Source organism: Erinaceus europaeus, unplaced genomic scaffold, assembly GCF_950295315.1.
Source record: "Erinaceus europaeus unplaced genomic scaffold, mEriEur2.1 scaffold_679, whole genome shotgun sequence".
Taxonomy (NCBI): domain Eukaryota; kingdom Metazoa; phylum Chordata; class Mammalia; order Eulipotyphla; family Erinaceidae; genus Erinaceus; species Erinaceus europaeus.
In genome coordinates, this window is record NW_026647998.1 from 35,298 (window position 1) to 60,000 (window position 24,703).

The 24,703-nt window shown below is 66.2% G+C and overlaps 1 protein-coding gene across 6 annotated transcripts; it reads right to left on the reverse strand.

The window, feature by feature from the left end:
• Positions 1-1,733: 1,733 nt before the first annotated feature.
• On the reverse strand, positions 1,734-24,419 carry TRPM2 (transient receptor potential cation channel subfamily M member 2). 6 transcript variants are annotated; one of them, XM_060184618.1, is made up of 22 exons: positions 17,298-17,433; positions 16,779-16,908; positions 16,477-16,622; positions 16,169-16,281; positions 15,297-15,510; positions 14,877-14,995; positions 14,562-14,694; positions 13,890-14,061; positions 13,382-13,565; positions 13,065-13,246; positions 11,200-11,332; positions 9,680-9,767; positions 8,531-8,618; positions 8,012-8,181; positions 7,486-7,556; positions 7,279-7,380; positions 6,282-6,368; positions 5,748-5,853; positions 5,165-5,266; positions 2,966-3,082; positions 2,266-2,511; positions 1,734-2,004 (listed from the first exon to the last, which is right to left on the reverse strand). In XM_060184618.1, exons 1-21 carry the CDS (start codon positions 17,364-17,366, stop codon positions 2,368-2,370), a joined length of 2,670 nt encoding a protein of 889 aa, XP_060040601.1. In that variant the 5' UTR covers positions 17,367-17,433; the 3' UTR covers positions 1,734-2,004; positions 2,266-2,367. The 6 variants fall into 6 exon arrangements, with proteins under 6 accessions (XP_060040601.1, XP_060040603.1, XP_060040602.1 ...); XM_060184620.1 differs by having other exon boundaries at positions 1,748-1,836; XM_060184619.1 differs by having other exon boundaries at positions 1,988-2,194.
• Positions 24,420-24,703: the final 284 nt, after the last annotated feature.

Genomic DNA, 24,703 nt, shown 5'->3' on the forward strand with positions numbered 1-24,703 from the left:
AGTAGAGAGGGGACTAAAAGCAGAAGGAAAGATGGCCGCTGGGGCGGGAGTCAGTGTGCGGACACCAAGCCTCAGGGAAGGGGTGGGGCTTGAGTGTGGGCAGGGCCTCAGGGCAGGGGCGGGGCCTGAGTTAAGGCTGGGCCTGGGCTGGGGGGGCTTGGTGTGAGGGCAGGGTCTGAGCAAGGGGCGGGGCCTGGGTGCAGGGCAGGGCTTGGGCCGAGGGGACCTAAGTGTGGGGAGGGGCTGCTGAGAACAGGGTCCCTGAGTGTGGACTGGGGACCTGGGAGGGCTCAAGTGTGGTAGATCCTGATTGTGGGGGCAGGGTTTAAGGGGGTGCTGAGTGCGGGGGGGGGGGGCGAATGTGGGTGGGGGGTCTGAGTGGGGGCACCCTGTGTGTGGTCGGGGCTGGGTGTGGGTTGAGGGGGTCTGAGCGACAGGGGAGGAACGTGGAGCTGCAGGGAGTGAGGAGACTGGCCTGCGAGGGCCCCCGCAGGAAATTTATTCAGAGCTGGGCTCCCTGCTGGCGGGAGGGGCCCTCTGCAGCTGGCCGCCTGGCGGGGCTGGGGGTGGGTCCGCCGACACTCACTCGGGAGTCAGCCATGGAGAACTGTCACAGCCTCCAGCCAGGGGTCATCTGCAGGACAGGCGGGTGCCAGGCTGCAGAGCCCCCCAATTCTGCGTCGGCCCACCCCTCAGCAGTGCTCCCCACTGACCAGTGTGCCCCTCCACCCCCAGACACATAACAGGCTGGCCCTCTGAACTAGTCTGAGGGTCCCGGGCAGCTGAGTCTGGGGGTCCTGGGGAAGCTGAGTCTGGGGGTCTCAAGGCAGCTGAGTCTGGGGGTCCTGGGGAAGATGAGTCTGGGGTCCCTTGGCACTGAGTCTGGAGGTCCTGGGGCAGCTGAGTCTGGGGATCCTGGGGCAGCTGAGTCTGGGGGTCCTGGGGAAGATGAGTCTGGGGGTCCTGGGGCAGCTGAGTCTGGGGGTCCCGGGGCAGCTGAGTCTGGGGGTCCTGGGGCAGCTGAGTCTGGGGGTCCCAGTGCAGCTGAGTCTGGGGGTCCCGGGGCAGCTGAGTCTGGGGGTCCCAGTGCAGCTGAGTCTGGGGGTCCCAGTGCAGCTGAGTGTGGGGGTCCTGGGGCAGCTGAGTCTGGGGGTCCCAGTGCAGCTGAGTCTGTGGGTCCCAGTGCAGCTGAGTGTGGGGGTCCTGGGGCAGCTGAGTCTGGGGGTCCCAGTGCAGCTGAGTCTGGGGGTCCTGGGGCAGCTGAGTCTGGGGGCCCCGGGGCAGCTGAGTCTGGGGGTCCCGGGGCAGCTGAGTCTGGGGGTCCTGGGGCAGCTGAGTCTGGGGGTCCCGGGGCAGCTGAGTCTGGGGGTCCCAGTGCAGCTGAGTGTGGGGGTCCCAGTGCAGCTGAGTGTGGGGGTCCTGGGGCAGCTGAGTCTGGGGGTCCCAGTGCAGCTGAGTCTGTGGGTCCCAGTGCAGCTGAGTGTGGGGGTCCTGGGGCAGCTGAGTGTGGGGGTCCCAGTGCAGCTGAGTCTGGGGGTCCCAGTGTAGCTGAGTGTGGGGGTCCTGGGGCAGCTGAGTGTGGGGGTCCCGGGGCAGCTGAGTGTGGGGGTCCTGGGGCAGCTGAGTCTGGGGGTCCCAGTGCAGCTGAGTCTGGGGGTCCCGGGGCAGCTGAGTGTGGGGGTCCTGGGGCAGCTGAGTCTGGGGGTCCCAGTACAGCTGAGTCTGTGGGTCCCAGTGCAGCTGAGTGTGGGGGTCCTGGGGAAGCTGAGTCTGGGGGTCCCAGTGCAGCTGAGTCTGGGGGTCCTGGGGAAGATGAGTCTGGGGATCCTGGGGCAGCTGAGTCTGGGGGTCCTGGGGCAGCTGAGTCTGGGGGTCCCAGTGCAGCTGAGTCTGGGGGTCCTGGGGCAGCTGAGTCTGGGGGTCCCGGTGCAGCTGAGTCTGGGGGTCCCGGGGCAGCTGAGTGTGGGGGTCCTGGGGAAGCTGAGTCTGGGGGTCTCAAGGCAGCTGAGTCTGGGGGTCCTGGGGAAGATGAGTCTGGGGTCCCTTGGCACTGAGTCTGGAGGTCCTGGGGCAGCTGAGTCTGGGGATCCTGGGGCAGCTGAGTCTGGGGGTCCTGGGGCAGCTGAGTCTGGGGGTCCCAGTGCAGCTGAGTCTGGGGGTCCTGGGGCAGCTGAGTCTGGGGGTCCCAGTGCAGCTGAGTCTGGGGGTCCTGGGGTAGCTGAGTGTGGGGGTCCCAGTGCAGCTGAGTCTGGGGTCCCATGGCACTGGGTCTGGGGCCCCACAACAACTGAGTCTGGGGGTCCCAGAGAAGTTGAGTCTGGGGTCCTGGGGCACTGGGTCTGGGGTCCTGGAGTAGTGGGGGCCGGCTCAGTAGTGGGCTTCGTAGTGCGTGGCCACCTTGCGCAGGATGGCCTTGTGGTCAGGGTAGAGTGGGATATGCTTGTCCACCAGCTGCCAGCACACCTCCACATTGCGCTTGCCGCCCGGCGGGTCCGACAGGCCCTTCAGGTACTGGGGAACCAGGCAGAGTTAGCCCAGGGCCCCCAGACCCCCCAGGCCTGGACACAAGCCCCCCGCTTTGCCCGGGTCCTCTGCAGGTCTGACCCAGAGGGTCACCCAGCCGGGGGGCGCTGGGTGCAAACTCATTCTGAGCAGGGGCCTCCTGCAGACACCCCGAGTGTATTCTGGGGAGACGTGGGTGCAGCTAAGGACAGGAACAGATGTCCCACAACCCCTGCTCCCCCAACCCTGGTGCAGCTGGCTGGTCCCTGGAAACCCCTGAGCCCCCTCCCCCAAACCCAGGGGGTCTGTTACTCTCTGGAGACAGCAGGTCTGGCTCCTCGCAGCCCAGGGCACTAGCCCTTCCTGAAGCCCCCACTGCTGAGCCTAAGCCCTGGCCCAATGCACCACCCTCCCCAGGGCCCAGCAGACCCAGGTTCCGTCTGCCCTGGCACCAGCCCGGCACCTGGTTCAGCTTCCACAAGGTCTCGTCATTCTGGCTGGAGAAGTGGATGCTGACCGCCACCATTTCGACCCACGCGTTGTCTGTGTTCCGGGGGTGGTCCACATAGCCTCTGTAGACCTGGGGACGGGGTGGGGGTCAGCCGGCACCTGAGGTCCTTCGGCCGGCTCTCCCAGGCTCCCTCCACGGCCCTGTCCAGCCTGCCCCACCTCCTGGCCTTCTTGCCTGGAGACCAGACCACCCCGTCCCCACGAGGAGGAGAGGGCTGAGGCTGGGGACACTGGGTTTGGGGGCAGAAGCAGACAGCAAAGGCCCCATACAGGAGCCACATCTGACAGTCCAGTGAGGGGCCCCAGCAGGGCGCAGGCTTCCCCTCCTGGAAGGTTCCGGAATCAGCTTCAAGGGTGGGGCACAGGGGCAGTAAGTCCTCACTGCCCAGAGTGTCCACTTTAAAATGGTGACTTTGGGTTTGCCTGCATTTCACCAGGTAAAAGGTTATTTTACAGGGGCAGGGAGACAGCACAGGAGCTCTGCAAAGACACTCTCCTGCCTGAGGCTCTGAGGGCCCAGGTTCAGTCCCCAGCACAGTCCTCAGCTGGGGCTGAGCAGGACGCTTGGAAAAGCAATAATAATGATAATAGTAATAATAATAGTGAGAGTTGGGCAGTAGCGCAGCAGGTTAAGCACATGTGGTACGAAGCGCAAGGACCGGTGTAAGGATCCCGGTTCGAGCCCCCGGCTCCCCACCTGCAGGAGAGTCGCTTCACAGGCAGTGAAGCAGGTCTGCAGGTGTCTGTCTTTCTCTCCTCCTCTCTGTCTTCCCCTCCTCTCTCCATTTCTCTCTGTCCTATCCAACAACGACAATAATAACAACAACAAGGGCAACAAAAGGGAATAAATAAATATTGAAAAAAACTAAAAATAATAATGACAGTAATGGGCAGGGAGACAGCACAGGGGTCTGAAGAAGACTCTCCTTCCTGAGGCGCTGAGGACCCAGGTTCAATCCCCAGTCCCATCATCAGCCAGAGCTGAGAAGGGCTTTGAAAAAAGAAAAAGAAAAAGAAAAAGAAAGAAAGAAGAAAAGAAATTCTTCTTTAACAAAATAGAGAATGGGGGTCATCACCCATTTTTCAATATTTATTTATTACTCACAGGGGCTAACGGAAAGGAGGAGCTGGGGCTGGAGGGTGAGGAGGAAGTTGACATCAGGGCTCAGAGTCTGCTGGGAGCCTGGGTTGGGTGGACCAGTACCCCCAGGCCCAGTCTCTGCTCCAGCCCCCAGAAGCCCCCAGCCCCAGTCTCTGCTCCAGCCCCCAAGCCCCCAGCCCCAGTCTCTGCTCCAGCCCCCAAGCCCCCAGGCCCAGTCTCTGCTCCAGCCCCCAAGCCCCCAGCCCCAGTCTCTGCTCCAGCCCCCAGCAGCCCCCAGCCCCAGTCTCTGCTCCAGCCCCCAGCAGCCCCCAGCCCCAGTCTCTGCTCCAGCCCTCAGCAGCCCCCAGGCCCAGTCTCTGCTCCAGCCCCCAGCAGCCCCCAGCCCCAGTCTCTGCTCCAGCCCCCAGCAGCCCCCAGCCCCAGTCTCTGCTCCAGCCCCCAGCAGCCCCCAGCCCCAGTCTCTGCTCCAGCCCCCAGCAGCCCCCAGCCCCAGTCTCTGCTCCAGCCCTCAGCAGCCCCCAGGCCCAGTCTCTGCTCCAGCCCCCAGCAGCCCCCAGCCCCAGTCTCTGCTCCAGCCCCCAGCAGCCCCCAGCCCCAGTCTCTGCTCCAGCCCCCAGCAGCCCCCAGGCCCAGTCTCTGCTCCAGCCCCCAGCAGCCACCAGCCCCAGTCTCTGCTCCAGCCCCCTAGCCCCCAGCCCCAGTCTCTGCTCCAGCCCCCAGCAGCCCCCAGGCCCAGTCTCTGCTCCAGCCCCCAGCAGCCCCCAGCCCCAGTCTCTGCTCCAGCCCCCAGCAGCCCCCAGGCCCAGTCTCTGCTCCAGCCCCCAGCAGCCCCCAGCCCCAGTCTCTGCTCCAGCCCCCAGCAGCCCCCAGGCCCAGTCTCTGCTCCAGCCCCCAGCAGCCCCCAGACCCAGTCTCTGCTCCAGCCCCCAGCAGCCCCCAGGCCCAGTCTCTGCTCCAGCCCCCAGCAGCCCCCAGACCCAGTCTCTGCTCCAGCCCCCAGCAGCACCCTACCCCCTGTAGCCAGGCTCAGGCCTGAGGGGTGCCACCCACCTGGGTGCCCTGGTCCAGCAGGTTCCCAAAGGCCTTGTGCAGCTCTCCAGGGATCACTGCCTTGAATTTCTGTGGCAGCATCTCCCCTGGGTCCTGGGAGCCCTGGGCAGAGTAATGGCAGTGGGCACGGTGAGGCCCAGACCATGCCCACATCACCCCAAGGGCTGCCCGAGTCAGAGGCGGCATCTGGATGGTTTACAGACCTTGCCCTCCCCCCTTGTCCTCCCGGGGTAGGCAGAGGGATGACAGTGGAGTGGCTCGGGCAGGGGGTGGCAGGGGTGGCAGGGGTGGCAGGGGGTGGCAGGGGGTGGCAGGGGTGGCAGGGGGTGGCAGAAGTGGCAAGGGTGGTAGGGGGTGGCAGGGGTGGCGGAGGTGGCAGGGGTGGCAGGGGTGGCAGAAGTGGCAAGGGTGGCAGGGGTGGTAGGGGTGGCAGAGGTGGCAGGGGTGGCAGGGGGTGGCAGGGGTAGCAGGGGGCAAGGAGGGACAACTAGTGGCAGCTCACTCCAACAGGGCTCTGAGGGGGCAGGGGACCTGGGGACACTCATCCCTGCAGGGCCCAGGGAGGGGACGTGGGGACACTCACCCCCGGCAGGGCCCAGGGCTCAGACTGCTGGGATGTCAGCAGCAGCACCTCCAGCACCTTCCTGAAGTTCCTCCTACAGATGACCCCGTCCTGGTTCCTCCGCCATCTGTGAGGACAGGCCTGTGCTGCTGACCCGGCCCCCAAACCCTCCAGTTCTGGCCCCGCTCAGCGGCCCCAGACTTGTCTCCATGGGGTGGGGGGCTGCCCTGGGACCTCTGGGGAAAGGAGTGCCACCATCCTGTGAGTAAGGGATTCCTCCGTCCTGTGACACTGGGGTGTCACATGGGGTGTCAGCATGGCAGACTGCTTTCCTGAGGGTCTGAGGAACCTTCTTTGAGGGTCCCAGTGGCCTGTGAGACCTGCACCCCCCCAGCCCCACCACATCCACCCCTGCCCACGCATATCCAGAGCGTGTCCCTCTGAGGTGGCCGTCCCTCCTTCCCCACCCTGAGGGACAGCCCCTCAGAGCACCTGCCCGGTGCATCTCGGGGCCCCTGGGACGCCACCATGCGCCCTGGCCCAGTGGAGACTCACCGGGTGACCACGGGCTGCAGCTTGTGGTTGGGTCCAAAGCGGCTGAGCGCCCCCCGGCCTTGCAGCCCCGTGCGGCCCCTGGGGTTCCTGGGGGCAGGGGGCAGTCAGTGAGACGGGGCCAATGAGACCACGGCCAGGGGTCTCCCCCTACTGCCACCAACTCCTGGTCTTCCTCAGGGCACTCAGCCCCTTGGGGACCAGTGTGGGGGTTCAGGTCACCTTGGGGGGCAGACGGTGAGGCCAGAGCACAGCTCAGTGCTGACCTTGAAGCCAGGGCCCCACGCCACTGTGCTGTGCTCTACCCAGGTCACCTCTGGGCCCACCCAGAGCAGCTGCGCACCCACCCAGGGAGGTCCTGGCCGCGCTCAGGGCGCCAAGTGTCTGACACCGACGGTGGCCTCCCGCCAGTGACCCACCCACCAGGGCGCCCGCGGGGCCAGGCTGGGAGGCCGGGCGGCTCAGCTCCAAGCACACCTCCTGCCTCGCCTTCTGCCCGTTCTGTCCACGCAGCACCCTGCGTCTGAGCTGCCCAGCATGGCCCGGGCCGGGGTCCCATGGCTCCCCACTAACAGGCAGGGGACCACCTGGGTTTCTGACTGGTCCCGCAGGACTGCAGCCACACCCCTGCTCATCACCGCCCCACCCCCTCCCCACTCCCCAGCCTTAAGGTGCCTTCCCCACAGGGGGCTCAGCGCTATTCCCCCAGGCGGCCAGCCACACACCCGCCCCCACCCCGTCACTGACCCTTCGCCTGGCCCCTGTGCTGCACAGCAGTGTGTGTGGAAGAGGCCCGGGTTGGGGGCTGAGAGGGACCTGATGTGTGTGAGAAGCCGCAGGGCTCTCCCAGGGTTTTCTATCAGAAACGTCACTGTGTGGGAGAGGGAACCTTCCCAAGGAGAGCCCAGGGCACCCCAAAATATCCTGGGCACCCCAAAGCAATCCCAGGACCCCCCCCAGGGCATGCCAGCCCCCAAGCGCCCCAGCTGGCCGCACTCACCGTGGGAGCCCGTCCTGCACCTCGTACGGCCCGTGGAAACTCCTGCGGTCCACAGCCCCGTCCACGGCGTTGTAGAGTATCTGGCCCAGCAGTGCCCGGTTGCTGGGGGGGAAGGGGGGCGCGGATGACCCTCCAGACAAGGGCAGGGGTCCCACCTGAACCCCGCCAGCTCCCCGGCCTTGAAGAGGGGCGGGGGGCCTCACGCACCTGCCGTCAGGGTCCACGGGGCCGCTCTTCTCGGCGGTGTAGAAGGACGGGTTGTAGATGAGGAATTCCTCCTGCAGTAACAGCAGTGCCCTCAGAGATGGGGTCCCCCACACCTCACCGCCCGGGACCCCGAGATGCCTGGGCGCGTGTGGGAGTCCACACCGGGGAGGACGAGGGTGGCCCCAGGAACCTGCCCTGGGGGTTCCCCGGGACAGAACTGAGCCCCCAGGCAGAGACAGGAAGTAGACCAGACACACAGCATCCCGAATGTTCCAAAAAGGTGGGGGGACGCGGTGCCATTGGCCTCACTCTGCCTTCCTTTCCCCGGGTGAGGGCAGTGTCAGCTGAGGACGGCACCTGGGGCGAGGCCGACGCAGGTGTGGGGGTCTGCGGGGCCTTCCATCCAGCCCCCACGCCAGCCGGGCCTCAGTTCCCCCATCTGTCTGTGTCCCCACAGGGTCTTGTGGCGGGCTAAGGCCCTGTCCCCGGGTCTGCTGACAGCTGGGGATTCAGCCAGTTCACCCACCTCCCAGGGAACTTTCTCGTTGGGTACGGGGAAGCGCTCGACGGAGGAGCTGGGGTACAGGAGCTGGCGGGCGCTGATGTGGTGGGTGTCAGTGGGGTCCTCCTCCAGCAGCCTGCTCTCCAGGGCCGGGTCCTGCTCCTGCTCCTGCTCCTCTGGGCCCTTCCGGGGTGCTGGGCAGAGCGCAGAGTGTGTGCAGACCCTCCTCCCAGCCAGACGCCCTCGCCCTCGCCCAGGTCCACGCCAGCCCCTAGGGACAGGGAGGGACCTGGGGTGTTTGCACCAGCCTGGGGACCCCACGGCCCTGCTGCCACGGGCCAGCCTGGGTGCTGTCTGCAGCCCAGGGACAGAGTCTGGCTTTGTGTCACTGGACTGGCCCCTGGGCCTCCCTCACATGGCATGACAAGCAGAGGACGCCCCGGGGAGCCCCCACCCCCAGCCCCTCAGCTCGCAGCCCCTCCCGCTGCCTTCCCCACCCCCAGGCCCCAAGGCACAACGTGGAGGGGGGAGCCCACCACTCACCCAGGCACGGGACGTCCCCCTCCGAGACCAGGCCGGCACTCCGCAGGGTCTGGGTGATACGAAGCAGAACCCCAGATGCCCGGGCCACCTAGGGACAGGCCCCCACACAGCCGTTAGCGCCAGCCATGCTGCCAGGGAGACCCCACCAGGGCCCCCACCACCTCCAGGAGGGAGGGGTGGGCATGTGAGTGAGTGGTGGATATGTTCCTGGGTGCACTAACAGGCGTTTCTGCCCCTCAGAGGTGCCCAGTGCCCTGCCCAGCCAGCCCACGTGTGGTGACCTTTGACACAGAGCTGCCCGGTGCCCCCTCAGCCCACAGGCTCAGGCGCGCGGGTGCAGTGGCTGGGGCCACCCTGCCAGTGGGCGTGGAAGTGTGCCCTGCCTGTCACCCAGGTGCCCATCTCCTGTGAGCCGTGGGCAAAGGCCAGCAGCCCCGGGCACAGAAGTGGAAAGAGCCCAGCAAGAGAGCAGACTCCTGCTGCAGCCTGTGTGCACGCCCTTCGCATCTGGTGGGTGTCCGTCTGCTCCGGCCTGGAGTGCCTGAGAGCCTAAGTCTGTGTTTCCCCGAGCCTGGTGGGGCTCACGGCAAGGAGAGGCCGCAGCCGCTGCACCCTCCCTCCACGTCCCTGCACAGGGCAGCCCAGCCACGGCAAGGTGCTTGAGGACACGGGCGGCCAGGGAGGGCTCCAGCCTGGCCGGGACAGACGAGCACTGGGTCTCTGCCTCAGTCTGCACCAAGGCCGGCTCACGTGCGAGCGCCGTGTCCATGGCAGACGCCCACCTTGCCCATGTTTCTTTGCAACAATTTCCTCTTGCCTGTCCCCCTCCCCTTTTCCTGCAGCTGAAATGCGGCCAGGATGGAAAGCTGTGCTGTGCTGCCCCTTGTCGGGCAGAGAGCTTCCTGAGCAACCCGCCGCCATGTCAGACTCCTCCCTGCTCCTGCTCGCCACACCCGGCCCTTGGCAGTGCCCGCTGCCCTGCCAGGCGGGCGTGGGCAGAGACGGAGGCCCGAGGACAGTGTTCCTGGACTGGGTCCCGGCTGGGAACAGAGTGGGAAGGGGGACTCTACGGCCGGAGTCTCCCCCGTGTCCAGCCACAGTGTGCGTGATTCCCAGCCCCCCCCCCCCGTGGGGTCCGGCTATACCCACCTGCTCCTCCAGGGAGGCCGGCCTCTGCTCTGAAGAGCCCCAGCGCCTCCCCCGCTCCACCTCCAGCAGGTCCATCATAGCATCCACCCTGGAGGAGGCCACAGCTCAGGCCAGCAGGCAGGGGTGCTGTGCAGCGGGGTGACCCTGGGCCCCTCGCTAGGTCTGGTCTGAAGGCAGTCACTGGCCACAGCCCTGCGCCCACGAGCATCACAGGGGCTGGGGGACAGGGGCTGCTGCAGGTCTGGGCGTGTCTGCTTGCTCTGTGAGCTGAGGCCCAGCCATGCCAGGTCTTGGTGGAGATCTCTCTCCCTTCTGCAGAGCCAGCCACGTGGCCATGCGGCTGTGGACAGCGTGGTCCTGGACTGTGTGGTTGTCTGTCTGTGGCTATGTGTTTGTCTGTGGATGTGAGGTTGTGTGGCCGTGGGCCGTGTGTCTGTGTGGCCATGGGCCATGTGTCTGTGTGTCTGTGTGTCTGTGTGGCCGTGTGGCTGTGTGTCTGTGTGGTCGTGTGTCTGTGTGTCTGTGTGGCCATGGGCTGTGTGTCTGTGTGGCCGTGTGTCTGTGTGGCCATGGGCTGTGTGGCCGTGTGTCTGTGTGGCCATGGGCCATGTGTCTGTGTGGCCGTGTGGCTGTGTGTCTGTATGTCTGTATGGCCGTGTGGCCGTGTGTCTGTGTGGCCGTGTGTCTGTGTGTCTGTTTGTGTGGCCATGTGTCTGTGTGGCCATGTATCTGTGTGGCCGTGGGCCGTGTGTCTGTGTGGCTGTGCGTCTGTGTGGCTGTGGGCCATGTGTCTGTGTGGCCGTGTGGCTGTGTGTCTGTATGTCTGTGTGGCCGTGTGGCCATGTGTCTGTGTGGCTGTGTATCTGTGTGGCCGTGGGCTGTGTGTCTGTGTGGCCGTGTGTCTGTTTGTCTGTGTGGCCATGTGTCTGTGTGTCTGTGTGGCCGTGTATCTGTGTGGCCGTGGGCCGTGTGTCTGTGTGGCCGTGTGTCTGTGTGTCTGTTTGTCTGTGTGGCCATGTGTCTGTGTGTCTGTGTGGCCATGTATCTGTGTGGCCGTGGGCCGTGTGTCTGTGCGTCTGTGTGGCCGTGGGCCATGTGTCTGTGTGGCCGTGTGGCTGTGTGTCTGTATGTCTGTGTGGCCGTGTGGCCATGTGTCTGTGTGTCTGTGTGGCCGTGTATCTGTGTGGCCGTGGGCCGTGTGTCTGTGTGGCCGTGTGGCCATGTGTTTGTGTGGCCGTGTGTCTGTGTGTCTGTGTGGCCGTGTATCTGTGTGGCTGTGGGCTGTGTGTCTGTGCGCCAGCAGCCTTGAAAGGGTGATGGAGGAGGAAGCACTGTGTCCTCAGGGCAGGAGACTCTGTCCCCACAGCCTGTCCCCTTGCCCCGTGAGATGGTGACCACACCGCCTGGTTGTTCCCCATGTGACCCCGGCCTCAGGCCCTCTATGGGTGACGGGCATCCAATCCCAGGCTGGGGCTCAGGACACGCACCCTGTCCCAGACCTCAGGCGTCCCCTCGCCTACTTGTCCCCGATGTCCCTGACGCGTTGCTCCAGGCTCTGCTGCCGTTGCGACTGCAGCCCATGCAGGTAGTGCTCCTTCAGGTAGGCCTCCCAGGACAGCAGCGGGGCCTCCTCCGTCTCCACCAGCTTGTTATCTGGGGGTGGCGAGAGCGGGCCCGCTGCAGAGGCAGCCGCAGCCCTGCAGGGCCAGAGTGCCCCACTGCCCAGGGCTCTGAGGAAGTGGCCAGGTCCCTGCAGCCCGGAGGCCCTGACCAAGCCCTAGAACCCCAAGTCTGATCCAAGCACCCTGGGAGCCCGGGGCGGAGCCCCCAGAACCCCCAGCCGCACCCCTGTACCCAGGGAGCCATTCACTGAGCCCGTAGCACCCACAGCCCAACACTGACACCCAGGAGCCCCCGATTAAGCTCCCAGTACCCACAGCCCACCCCTGCCATGAGCCCCCAGCACCCCTATCCTGAGCAACCAAGGCCCAGCCCACCCTGCCCCAGCCCCCACAGCCCCAGCCCACCCTGCCCTGAGACAACAGCCCCAGCCCACCCTGCCCCGAGCCCCACAGCCCCAGCCCACCCTGCCCCGAGACAACAGCCCCAGCCCACCCTGCCCCAGCTCCCACAGCCCCAGCCCACCCTGCCCCAGCCCCCACAGTACCAGCCCACCCAGCTCCAGCCCCCACAGCCCCAGCCCACCCTGCCCCAGCTCCCACAGCCCCAGCCCACCCTGCCCCAGCCCCCACAGCCCCAGCCCACCCAGCTCCAGCCCCCACAGCCCCAGCCAACCCTGCCCCAGCCCCCACAGCCCCAGCCCACCCAGCTCCAGCCCCCACAGCCCCAGCCCACCCTGCCCCAGCCCCCACAGCCCCAGCCCACCCAGCTCCAGCCCCCACAGCCCCAGCCCACCCTGCCCCAGCCCCCACAGCCCCAGCCCACCCAGCTCCAGCCCCCACAGCCCCAACCCACCCTGCCACAGCCCCCACATCCCCAGCCCACCCTGCCCCAGCACCCACAGCCCCAGCCCACCCTGCCCCAGCCCACCCTGCCCCGAGCACCCACAGCCCCAGCCCACCCTGCCCCAGCCCGCACAGCCCCAGCCCACCCTGCCCCAGCCCACCCTGACCCAGCCCCCACAGCCCCAGCCCACCCTGCCCCGAGCCCCACAGCCCCAACCCACCCTGCCCCGAGCCCCACAGCCCCAGCCCACCCTGCTCCAGCCCCCACAGCCCCAGCCCACCCTGCCCCAGCCCCCACAGCCCCAGCCCACCCTGCCCCAGCCCCCACAGCCCCAGCCCACCCAGCTCCAGCCCCCACAGCCCCAACCCACCCTGCCCCAGCCCCCACAGCCCCAACCCAACCTGCCACAGCCCCCACATCCCCAGCCCACACTGCCCCAGCCCTCACAGCCCCAGCCTACCCTGCCCAGAGCCCCCACAGCCCCAGCCCACCCTGCCCCAGCCCCCATAGCCCCAACCCACCCTGCCACAGCCACCACAGCCCCAGCCCACGCTGCTCCAGCCCCTACAGCCCCAGCCCACCTTGCCCCAGCCCCCACAGCCCCAGCCCACCCTGCTCCAGCCCGAACAGCCCCAGCCCACCCTGCCCCAGCCCCCACAGCCCCAGCCCACCCTGCCCCAGCCCACCCAGCCCCGAGCCCCACAGACCCAACCCACCCTGCCCTGAGCCGGCACAGCCCCAGCCCACCCTGCCCCAGCCCCCACAGCCCCAGCCCGCCCTGCCCCGAGCCCCACAGCCCCAGCCCACCCTGCCCCGAGCCCCACAGCCCCAGCCCACCCTGCCCCGAGCCCCACAGCCCCAGCCCACCCTGCTCCAGCCCCCACAGCCCCAGCCCACCCTGCCCCGAGCCCCCACTCACTGAACTGTCTGTGCCTCTGGGGGGGGACCTTCAGCACCAGCCTCAGAAACAGCAGCTGCAGGTGGCCCAGCAGGATGAAGGGCGGGGGTGCGGGGGGCCGGGCCTGGTACTCCTGGATCAGGTGCAGCCGCTGGAACTTCCACACCTGGTCGGTGCACTCCTGCACCTCCTGGAAGGTGTAGCTGGGGCAGAGGGCTGGGTCAGCCCCTCACTGGAGTGGGGACTGGAGGGTGGAGGGGCCCGGCACCAGGGCTCCGGGAGTCAGGGACTGTCCCCGGGGACGGCAGCGCCCACCCGGCAGGCCCCAGGCCGCTCACTTGAACATGGCGATGAGCAGGTTGAGAAGCAGGATGTTGGTCACCAGCAGGTGCAGGCAGAGCAGCGTGACCGTCAGCCACTGCGGGAAGGCCGGCTCCCCCAGCGAGGGGTCGCTCTCGGGGCACTTGGGCTTATAGGGGTCCGAGCCGTCCGGGCTGCAGTGATCCGGGTCAAAGTCCACGCCTGCACCCCGGGCGGGGGGATCCTCACATCACCTCACTGGGAAGGGCGCCTCCACCGCCCGCGGGGACCCGGGTTCGAGCCCCCGGCAGCGAACGGGAGGCCAGGGTAAGGCGGTGTATGGGGTCTCTCCCTCTCCCCGTGTCTCTGTCTCTCCCCCTCCGCCTCCCCGGGGGAGTGTGAGGTGTGCGCAGCCGGTGGAGAAGGGGACGTGACACTCGGCAAATGGGGGGGGGTGCCAGACTGAGGGTCCGCACAGCGCAGGGCAGGCTTGGCGGGTGGGGCACTCCGGGGAGGGGGCTGTCTGGCTGGGGGTCCCGCTCCTACCATCGATGTAGGGGGGGATCTGGCCGAAGATGGTGAGGTAAGAGTGGTAGAGGACGCCCCGGAAGAGCCAGTCGGTCCTGCTCTCGTTGTGGATGAGGATGGCCTGCTTGGCCACTCCGAACGACACCACCCACACGGCCAGCAGCAAGAGGAAGAAGAAGATGTCCTTCATCTGGGGACACAGGACCCCCGTGTCACGCTGGCCTGGAGCCAGGACCCCACCCCTGAGGGAGACGAGGCTGAGAGCCCACCCCTGGGGGAGACGAGGCTGAGAGCCCACCCCTGGGGGAGACGGGGGCTGAGAGCCCACCCCTGGGGGAGACGGGGGCTGAGAGCCCACCCCTGGGGGAGACGGGGGCTGAGAGCCCACCCCTGGGGGAGACGAGGCTGAGAGCCCACCCCTGGGGGAGACGGGGGCTGAGAGCCCACCCCTGGGGGAGACGGAGGCTGAGAGCCCACCCCTGGGGGAGACGGAGGCTGAGAGCCCACCCCTGGGGGAGACGGAGGCTGAGAGCCCACCCCTGAGGGAGACGAGGCTGAGAGCCCACCCCTGGGGGGACGGGGGCTGAGAGCCCACCCCTAGTAGGGTGTGGACACAGGGATCAGGCAGTGTAGTGGAGGTCAGGGAGGGCTTCCTGGGGAGGCGTCCTGGACGTGGGAGGACGGCCTCACCATCCTCTTGAGGATGATGATCTTGGGTCCCAGCATGCGGCTGACGGTGAAGATGTGCAGGAGCCTGAGACACAGCAGGATGAAGTCCAGCGCCAGCAGCACGCGGCCCGAGTACAGCAGCGCGGGCAGGAGCCTGGCGGGCGGGCGGACAGGACACGCCAGCTGGCCCAGCGCCCGTGGGTGCCCGGCCCTCTCACCCGCCCGGCCGGGACCCCTGGCTCCGCGTCGGGGACACCGCCCCAGGCTCGGGCGGCTGGGCCAGGGGCTCCTCCTGGCTCCTGAGCCCCCAGGGCCCGCAGGGTCCCCGCCGCTCACCGGCAGGCCAGCCCGGCCACAAACAGCAGGATGGCCGTGACGTCCAGCTTGTTCCAGAAGTCGCCGAAGTACACCGAGGCCCTCTTGGCCAGCCCGCTGCCGTCGGGGCTGTAGAAGAGCTGGACACACGGGGAGGCTGTTCCGCCGGGCAGCGGACAGGCCCCCAGGCCCGGCGGGAAAGAGGGAGGAGGGTCCCTGACGCCCCTCTCCACTGGCCCCCCCAGCCAAGGGAGGCGGTGGGCGGGCCCTGCGGGTGGGCGTGGTTTGCGGGCGGGGCTTGTGGTGGGCGGGGCCTCGGTGATACGCAGGGCGGGGCCGTGGGCGGGACGCGGCGGTGGGCGGGGCCGTGGGCGTGTCTGGCGTTGGGAAGGGGTGGGGCGGTGGGCGGGGCCAATCCAGTGGGCGGGGCGGTGGGCGCACCTGCCGCAGCTCCTCGCACACCAGCGAGAAGACCCAGAGGTAGATGAAGCGCTCGCTCCAGGAGGGCGTGGGCTGGAAGTCCACCATGAGCACGTAGGCGAACAGGCAGAGGAAGGCGAAGTAGGACAGGATGTTGAGGAGGAAGGTGACCACCGGCGCGTTGAAGAAGGCGCGCACGCGCCGCAGACTCGACGCCGACCGCAGCTTCGAGTCCCTGAGCAGGGCCGGGGACTCAGCACCCTGATCCGCATGCGGACCCCCACCCATGGGCCCAGCAGACAGCACCCAGCAGATGTCATGGACACGGCACCCAGCACAGACCCAGACTGCAGACCCCAGACCCCAGCACCCAGCAGATGTCATGGACACGGCACCCAGCACAGACCCAGACTGCAGACCCCAGACCCCAGCACCCAGCAGATGTCATGGACACGGCACCCAGCACAGACCCAGACTGCAGCCCCCAGACCCCAGCACCCAGCATGGGCTCAGCATCCAGAACCTGGCACAGAACCAGCCCCATAAGGACCCAGCGCATGCACAGGGATGCTAATTCCGCCCGCCCGCCCACGCACTCAGGACTTAGTGGGTGTTTACATGGGGTGCCCTCTCCACCCTCTGAGGGCGCCTGCAATCCGGGGTTCATTGAAGCAGAGTGGACAGGAGCAACCCTCCTCAGCCTGAGCCCCGCCCCACCCCTGCAGAAAGCCCCGCCCACTCCCAGCCACGCCCACGGTTCTTCTCATACCGGGGTCCACCCACTGTCCCTACAGCCCCTCACAACCTTGAAGCCCCGCCCACTGCCCTAAAGTCACACCCATGGCTGTGAAGCCACGCCCCTGGGTTGAAGCCCCGCCCGCTGGCCAGCACACCTGAAGGTCACCAGGCTGGTGCAGAGCAGCGGGAAGGTCAGCAGGCACAGGGCCACCCGCCACAACCCCGTGTCCTCCTGCAGCTCGCCCCACCACACCTTGGTCAGGTAGGCCTGTGGGCAGGGCGGGGTCAGGACGCGGGCGCCCCAGACCATCCCTGCCTCTCCTGCCCTCCCCCCCAGCCCATTCCCAGTAAAAGGGGGCTGCAGGGTGGACCCTGTGGACAGTGGCGGGACCCCCCCAGGCCCGTGGGGCCGCCTCTGTGCGCCTGCACCAAGGACTGTCAGGATGGGGCCCGGGAAGGCCACCTGGACGCCCCCCTGGGCCATGAACTGCATGGCGCCAGCGTCCAGGGCCAGCTGCAGACAGGTGCTCCCGCCCCAGGCCTCGGACACGCGTGTCAGCAGCTTCTCCGCCTGCTCCCTGTCCTCCCGGCAGCACTCGGTGAAGACCCCTGTGGGGGGAGCCGCGGTCAGAGCCGGGGAGCATGCAGCAAACAGTGGGCGCAGCCTGGGTGCCCGGGGTGACCAGGGAAGAGTGGGCGGGGGACGCAGGGGGCAGGCGAGGCGAGGGCTGCGGGGCCGGGCGTCAGGGTGACCGGCGGGCTCACCGATGGCCTTGCTCTCGAACTCGTTGGCCAGCGCCCTTGTGGCGTCCAGGCGTTTGGCGTCCAGCCCCTCCCTGGCCAGCTCCCTCAGCATCCTGCTGCAGGCCAGGCCGGCCGCGATGCTGTCCCGGCTCTGGCACGTGGGGACAGTGTTGCCCCGTCAGGCGTGTGACAGACGCCCCCGCCCTGCTGCCTCGTGCCCGTGAGCAGAGGCGGGCACCCATGGCGCTGGGGGCTCAGGCTGACACGCCACCCGGGGGCCTTGGGGTGCAGGGCACGGCTCTGCGCGGCCTCCTGCGGGGGCCCAGCCCTGGCAGGAGACGGCGCTGCAGGTAGAGGGCAGCCTGTGCTCGCACAGACCTGGGTTCGAGTCCCGGCAGCACGAGGGGGCTCCGTGACAGTGGAGTGGGCTGTGGGGTCTCTCCCTCCCTCTCATCCCCCTTCCCCCGATGACATGAGGAAGCCCAGGGGTCAGCGGTGAGGGCCCGGGCCAGCTGTCCCCACGGGGGCCTGCCTCCTTGCCTGAGCCCAGATGATCTCGGCCAGCTCGCGGTGGTTCTGGACGATGGCCCAGATGAGGAGGTCGTGCATGGGGTCCACGAAGGGGCCCTGGGGGACAGTCGGAGCCCCGGCGGTCACTGTGGCTGAGCCGGCTGCCTTCCCCACTCCTGTCCCCACAGCCCACGGGGACCAGGCCTTCCCTCCTGACCCTCCTGACTGCCCGCATAGATGGCCGCTGACACGAGCGCCTGACCCCAGGCCCTCCTGCCCCTTCCTCACCCTGCACTGCAGCCCCACAGGGCCTCAGGGTGGGGTGAGAACAGGGAGCAGCCTGTCACTCAGCACAACCCTGCAGGAGGGGCCAGGCTGTCCAGCACCTCAGGGCCCACAGCCCCAGGGCACCCCCATGGCACCCCCTCAGGACATCCCCAGGGCACCCCCTGGCAGCCTCTCAGAGCACCCCCTGCCACCCCCCTGGCAGCCCCTCAGGGCACCCAGCCCTTGCCCTGTGCAGCTTGGTCTCCAGGTGGCTGTACAGATCCTGCAGCGCGTCCGGGGTGGCCAGGTCCTGTAGCCGCACGCCACTCTCCATGAACAGTCGCACGAAGTCTGGCTTGTTGGTCCTGAGGGCCTCCAGCGTCAGGGAGTGCAGCTCCTTGGGCTGTGGGGACGGTCAGCCTTACCCTGGGGGACGGTCAGCCTAACACTGGGGGACGGTCAGCCTTACCCTGGGGGATAGTCAGCCTAACACTGGGGGACGGTCAGCCTAACACTGGGGGACGGTCAGCCTAACACTGGGGGATAGTCAGCCTAACACTGGGGACAGTCAGCCTTACCCTGGGGGATAGTCAGCCTAACACTGGGGGATGGTCAGCCTAACACTGGGGGACGGTCAGCCTAACACTGGGGGACGGTCAGCCTAACACTGGGGGTCAGCCTAACACTGGGGGACAGTCATCCTAACACTGGGGGATAGTCAGCCTAACACTGGGGGACGGTCAGCCTAACACTGGGGGACGGTCAGCCTAACACTGGGGGACGGTCAGCCTTACCCTGGGGGATAGTCAGCCTTACCCTGGGGGACGGTCAACCTAACACTGGGGGACGGTCAGCCTAACACTGGGGGTCAGCATAACACTGGGGGACGGTCAGCCTAACACTAGGGGGGAGGGTCAGCCTAACACTGGGGGACGGTCAGCCTAACACTAGGGGGGAGGGTCAGCCAGCCCCCACCTTACACTGGGGGGTTTAACCCAGGCCCCAGCCTTACACTGGGGGTCACGCCAGGCCCCTGTCCTCACCAGGTCTGGGGCTCAGCCAGGCCCCCGTCTTCATCCCAGAGGACTGAGGGGTCAGCCAGGCCCCTGATTCACCTCAGAGTTTGGGGGAGCTCAGAGCAGGCCCTTGTCCTCACCCAGGGGTCAGGGAGGTCAGCCCTGCCCCCCACCTTCCACTGGCGCTCCTCGGTGAAGATCTCACTGCGCGCCAGGTCCACGCGGTTCCAGGCCACGGCCAGCTGCAGCTGACGCTCCCAGTTCTTGTGGCCACCATGGCCGTGGCTGCAGGACGCTGTGGGCAGGCCCGCGGCCCAGGGACAATCAGGGCTGCCCCCTGGGACTCCCACCTCAGCTCAGGGTGCTGACTTCCCACAGTGGGGTTCTGGCCTCACTGGGGTCCCATCTCCAGCCCCCAGCCCCCAGATCCCAGACTCCCAGCCCAGCACCCAGCCCCCGGCACCCAGCACCCAGCCCCAGGTCCTAGCCCAGCACCCAGACCCAGATCCCAGGCCCCAGCCCAGCACCCAGCACCCAGATCCCAGGTTCTAGCCCAGCACCCAGCCACAGTCCCCAGCCCCAGTCCCTGATGCCCCCAGGTCCCAGGCACTAGCCTAGGACCCAGACCCAGACCCCAGACCCTAGCCCCCAGACCCCAGACCCCAGGTCCCAGCCCAGAACCTAGCCCCCAGCACCAGCCCAACCCCTAGGTCATAGCCCCGAACCCCCAGCCCCCAGCCCCAAGGCCCCCAGGCCCAACCCCAGCCCCTAGTCCCAGGCCCCAACCTCAGCCCCCAACGCCCAGGCCCCAACACCAACCCTGGCCCCCAGCCCCTAGTGCAGGCCTCAGTACCCAGTCGCCCAACTCCCCAGCCCCTCAGCTCCCCAACTCCTCAGCCCCCAGCCCCAGCCTCAAGGCCCCACCCCCACCCCACCCCCTCCACCCACAGCCCTGCTCCCTACAGCCCCTCACCCTTGAGCAGGGCCTGCAGAATAGCCACGTCCACGTCCTGCTGGCCGGCCCTGCCCTCCCGGAAGATGGTCAGCAGCTGACGACTGCGCACAATGTCTTGGATCTGCAGACACCCGGCGGCTTGGGGCCGGCACACCCAGGCTCTGGGACAGCCCCCACGTGGAGACGGGCCTGGGCTGGGGGCGGCCGAGTGTGGGGCCCCGACTGACCTTCTTGGCCCACTGCAGCACGCAGAGCTCCGTGAACTCGCAGGTCTCCGGGAAGAGGGCGGCCAGCTTCTGCTGCACCAGCGCCACCGTGATCGCCCCCACAGGCAGCCCGGCCACCTGTGCAAGGACGTCGGCCACGCGGCCCGAGCCCGCCACCACCACGCACGGCGTGCCGCGGCTCACGGCGCTGTGGATGGTCTGCAAGGCGGCACAGGCCAGTCACCCCTGCGGGGTCCCACCACCACACCCCTGAAGGTCCCGATGGTGCCCTTCCAGGCCCCCTACTCCCACGCCCCCTGCAGGCCCTCACCCCCATTCTGCCCCTGACAGCCCCCCTACCCTCATGTCTCCCTGCAGGCTACCCCCCACTCCACCCCTGTAAACCTCCCACCCCCACACCTCCCTGAAACTCCCCCACACAGCTCCTGCCTACGCCCCCCTGCAGGCTCCCACCTGGCGCCGCTGCACGCCCCCCACCCCCACCCCCACCTGCAGCTCCCCCCACCCCGCGTCCCCCAGGTAGGGCCGGCTCAGAGCTTCTCCCCAGTGCCCTCCAAGCTCAGAGTAGTCAGAGGGGAAGACACTGCCCTCAGATAGCCGCCCTGTGGTGAGCGGGGACTCGAACCTGGGCCCTGGAGCATGGCAAAGCAGGAGCTCCACCAGCTGACTGGCTCCCTCCCCATCAAAGGCCAGGCCAGGGAGTCGGGCGGTAGCACAGCGGGTTAAGCGCACGTGGCGCTAAGCGCAAGGACCGGAGTAAGGATCCCAGTTCGAGCCCCCGGCTCCCCACCTGCAGGGGAGTCGCTTCACAGGCGGTGAAGCAGGTCTGCGGGTGTCTGTCTTTCTCTCCCCCTCTCTGTCTTCCCCTCCTCTCTCCATTTCTCTCTGTCCTAGCCAACAACAATGACATCAATGGCAACAATAAAAAAGGCCAGGGCAGCACACTGGGCATTGGATGGGCACTGCCCTGCCCTGGCAGAAGGGCATGGGGGCGGTGGCCTTACCTGCATGAGGCCCTGAGCTCAATCCCAGGAGCCCCATGGGCCAGGCTGATGCCCTGGTTCTGTACTGCCTACATAATAATAATAATAATAATAATAATAATAAGAGGAAGAAGAAGGAGGAGGAGGAGGAGGAGAGGAGGTCCTAAAGGCCGAGGTGACAGCCAGCTTGGTCCCTACATTGTCCCAGGAACCGAGACCGGAGCCTGGCTCAGCTCTGACTTGTGGCAGTGCTGGGCTTTGAACCTGGAGCCTCTCTGCTGTGCCCCCAGCATCAGCCTTCTCAGTGACTGAGCAGCGGGGCCTCAGGCTGGAAGGGGGCACAGCGGTGCACGCTGAGCAGGGCGCCTTGTGGAATCCAGAGAACTGAAACTCAGCAACTTCCACCAAAAAAGGAGAAGGAGACGGTTCCAGACGGCGTCTGAGGCTGTGGGGACCGTGGCGGGGGTGGGGGACACAGCTGGGGGGCTCGCGCGAGCTTGCACTGCACAGACCACAAGCAAATCCCGTGGAAGCGAGGAGTGGCGGCCCGACGGGGCCACGGAGCAAGCGGCCCGGGCCCTGCAGACTCCGTGTGCAGAGCAGCGGCCTGAGGTCTCAAGGTTCCAGTCGGCCAGCTGAGCTTCACCCCTGTGCCGCAGGGGGAGGGAGAGGGGCGAGACAGGGACGCCTGCAGGCACGCCTGCAAGTCCTTTACTCTGCTGGCTGAGCTGCTTCCCGGCCCCTGGCCCCCGGCTGTGTGAGCTCCAGTAAACATGGTGGAGATTCAGTGAACTGAGGCCAGGGCATGGAGGGGGTGGGAGCCATCACCTGGGGCCACCTCCTTGGAGGGGCTGGGCCTCCAGAGACGGCAAGGGAAACGCGCTTAGATGAGGGTGCAAGGGGCGGCGCTCAGCACCACAGCACTGACTTGCTGCCTCGCTCAGGCCACAGCCCAGCGGTGCCCAGGGCTCCCTCTCTTAAACACGCACGGAGAGGATCACATCACATCGATGGGTTTACAATATCTATACACTTTCCCCATATTAGGGAGCTACTCGCTTCCCTGATCCAGCTTTCTGGTCCTTTTTCCAACTATCATCTCCCCAGACAATAACTTGGATCCACCTGCATATCAGATTTCAGGCTCAGGGGGAAAAAACTAGTGTAGCCACAGGCCCTTTGGAATATAACTAAAATATGCCTGCTAGCTCTCTACACAATGGAGGACCCCCCCAATCTTCACCTGCACTATTCAGCCTTTAGTTTCATGATTAGTCAACAACTTATTTGGCTTTATATGTTAACTCTCTTCTCAGCCACCAGGTTCCAGATGCCAGCAGGATGTGACCAGACTTCCCTGGGCAGACGACCCCACCAATGTGTCCTGGAGCCCTGCTTCCCCAGAGCCCTGCCCCACTAGGGAAAGAGAGAGGCAGGCTGGGAGTATGGATCCACCTGTCAACACCCATGTTCAGCAGGGAAGCAATTACAGAAGCCAGACCTTCCACCTTCTGCACCCACAATGACCCTGGGTCCCTAATCCCAGAGGGATAAAGAATAGGAAAGCTATCAGGGGAGGGGGTGGGATATGGAGTTCTCGTGGTGGGAATTGTGTGGAGTTGTGCCCCTCTTATCCTGTGGTTTTGTCAGTGTTTCCTTCTTATAAATAAAATTAAAAAAAATAAAAATCATACAGAGAGGGAGTCGGGCGGTGGCGCAGCGGGGTAAGTGCAGGTGACACAAAGCGCAAGGACCTGCAGAAGGATCCTGGTTTGAGCCCCCGGCTCCCCACCTGCAGGGGAGTCGCTTCACAGGTGGTGAAGCAGGTCTGCAGGTGTCTGTCTTTCTCTCCCCTCTCTGTCTTCCCCTCCTCTCTCCATTTCTCTCTGTCCTATCCAACAACAATGACGATCAACAAGGGCAACAAAAGGGAAAAACATTTAAAATAAATAATAAAAACATAGAGTTACATATCATTATTTTAAAATATAGAAAATTTTTTAAAAAAAGAATGGCACAGGGCTGGGCACACCCTGTTAGATGCACACATCTGCTTGCATAAGGACCTGGGTTCAAGCCCGCAGTCCCCACCTGCAGGGGAGTCACTTCGCAGGCGGTGAAGCAGGGCTACAGGTGTCTGTTCCTCTCCGCCTCTCTGTCTGCCCTCTTCTCTCAATTTCTCTCTGTCCTATCGAGTATAATAGACAGAAAGAAAATAAATAAGGAAAAATGGGAAGAAATGGCCTCCGGGAGCCGGGGATTGCTAGCACAGGCACCGAGCCCAGTGAGAACCCAGGAGGCAATAACAAATCATAATAAAATAAATCTTGAAGCAGAATGGCGCTGGGACTACAGTTCAAGCCCCGGCACCACAGGGAACGCCGGGACTCCCCCGGGCGGGCTGCACAGCTGGCAGGGCCGTGCCGTGGGGTCTCTCCTCTCTGTGTCTCTGTCTCCGTCTGAAATTAACAGACAGCATGGGGCTCTGCAAAGAGACTCTCCTGCCTGAGGATCCAAAGTCCCAGGTTCAATCCCCAACACCACCATCAGCCACAGCTGGGGGGAAAGGCAGGAAGAGGAGGAGGATAAAAAGGGAAAAAGAAAAACGAAAACAAAAAGTGGGGGCTGGCTGGTGGCACACATCGTCACACGCAAGGACCCAGGTTCAAGCCCCTCTCCCCACCTGCAGGGGGGAGGCTACATCACGGGGCAGCAGGCCGGGCAGGGTCCCAGGTCACCAGAAGCCCACACGCTCTCGATGTCAGAGACTGGGGCCCGCACAGCCCTCGGGGGCCTGTGGGGAGCTGACTGGCAGGCTGGACCGCCTCCTCCCCACCTTCCGGGCACAGCGCTCAGGACCCCTCCCTTCCTCTGCTGCGGCCCTCACCTTCCCTCCCGGGGGCTGGTCTGCCCCTAACATCCCCACCCCTGGGCCGGGCAGGGGCACACCTGGTTAAGGGCACATGTTCCCAGGCACAAGGACCCGGGTTCAAGCCCCTGTCCCCACCTGCAGGGGGGAAGCTTTGCCAGTGGTGAAGCAGGGCTGCAGGGGTCTCTCTGTCCCCCTCTCCTCTCAATTTCTCTCTGTCTCTACCCAATAAAGAAATAAATAATAAACGAGGACAAAACTGAAGCAGTGGGCAAGCTGGTGAGGGAGCTGTGTGATCACACATCCGTGGGCCTCAGGGTCCCCCCCGGCCCTCACAGACCGCTGGGCCCATCAGTCGGCGGCGACAGGACAGGAGCCCCCTTCCCGCCCCCTCCAGCCCACTCCCACTCCCCTCTCCCCGCTCCAGAGTCCCTGTTCCCCATTCCCTACTTTGGGGGTCTTCACTGTGGGGTCCCCGCTCCAGGATCCCCGCTCTGGGCTCCCTGCTCCGGGTCCCCGTGCTGGTTTGCTCTGGATCCCAGGCATGAAACATCTTCTCTGATGCCCTAAGCCCCCTGGGACGGGCTGTGCTGTGTCCACACGGGGCTCCAGCAGAAACAGGGGGGGGGGGCTGGAGTTGGGGGCCACTCTGTGCTGGGTGCTCAGTGTGTGAGTGCAGCCCCAGGCCCCCAGAAGGCCGCTCCCTCTGTCATTTGGGGGGCTCTGCACCCCCAGGCTGCCCCGCTGTGCAGCCCCCCAGGACTCACATTCAGTGTGCCGAGGCCGCCCTCCAGCACCACGCAGACGGTGGGGATCCGGATGGACATCCCTGGGCCTAGGACACAGCAGGGACCCCGTCAGCCCTCCGGCACCCCGCCTACTGCCGGCCCCTGGGGAGAGGGCACCCAGGCCGGGGGGGGGGGGGGGGGGGCTGTGCACAGCGCCCGCGCCTTCCAGAGCAGCGGGGACCTTTGCCCCTTTCTTAGGACAGAGCCTGGGCCTGCTGCAGGGAGACCTTGCACTCACAGAGACAGAGACAGACAGACGCTGTTTGGAAAAGTTGGACAGATGGACGGATGTGTCAAGTTGAATGGAAAGAGAAAACAAGGGCTGGAGAGG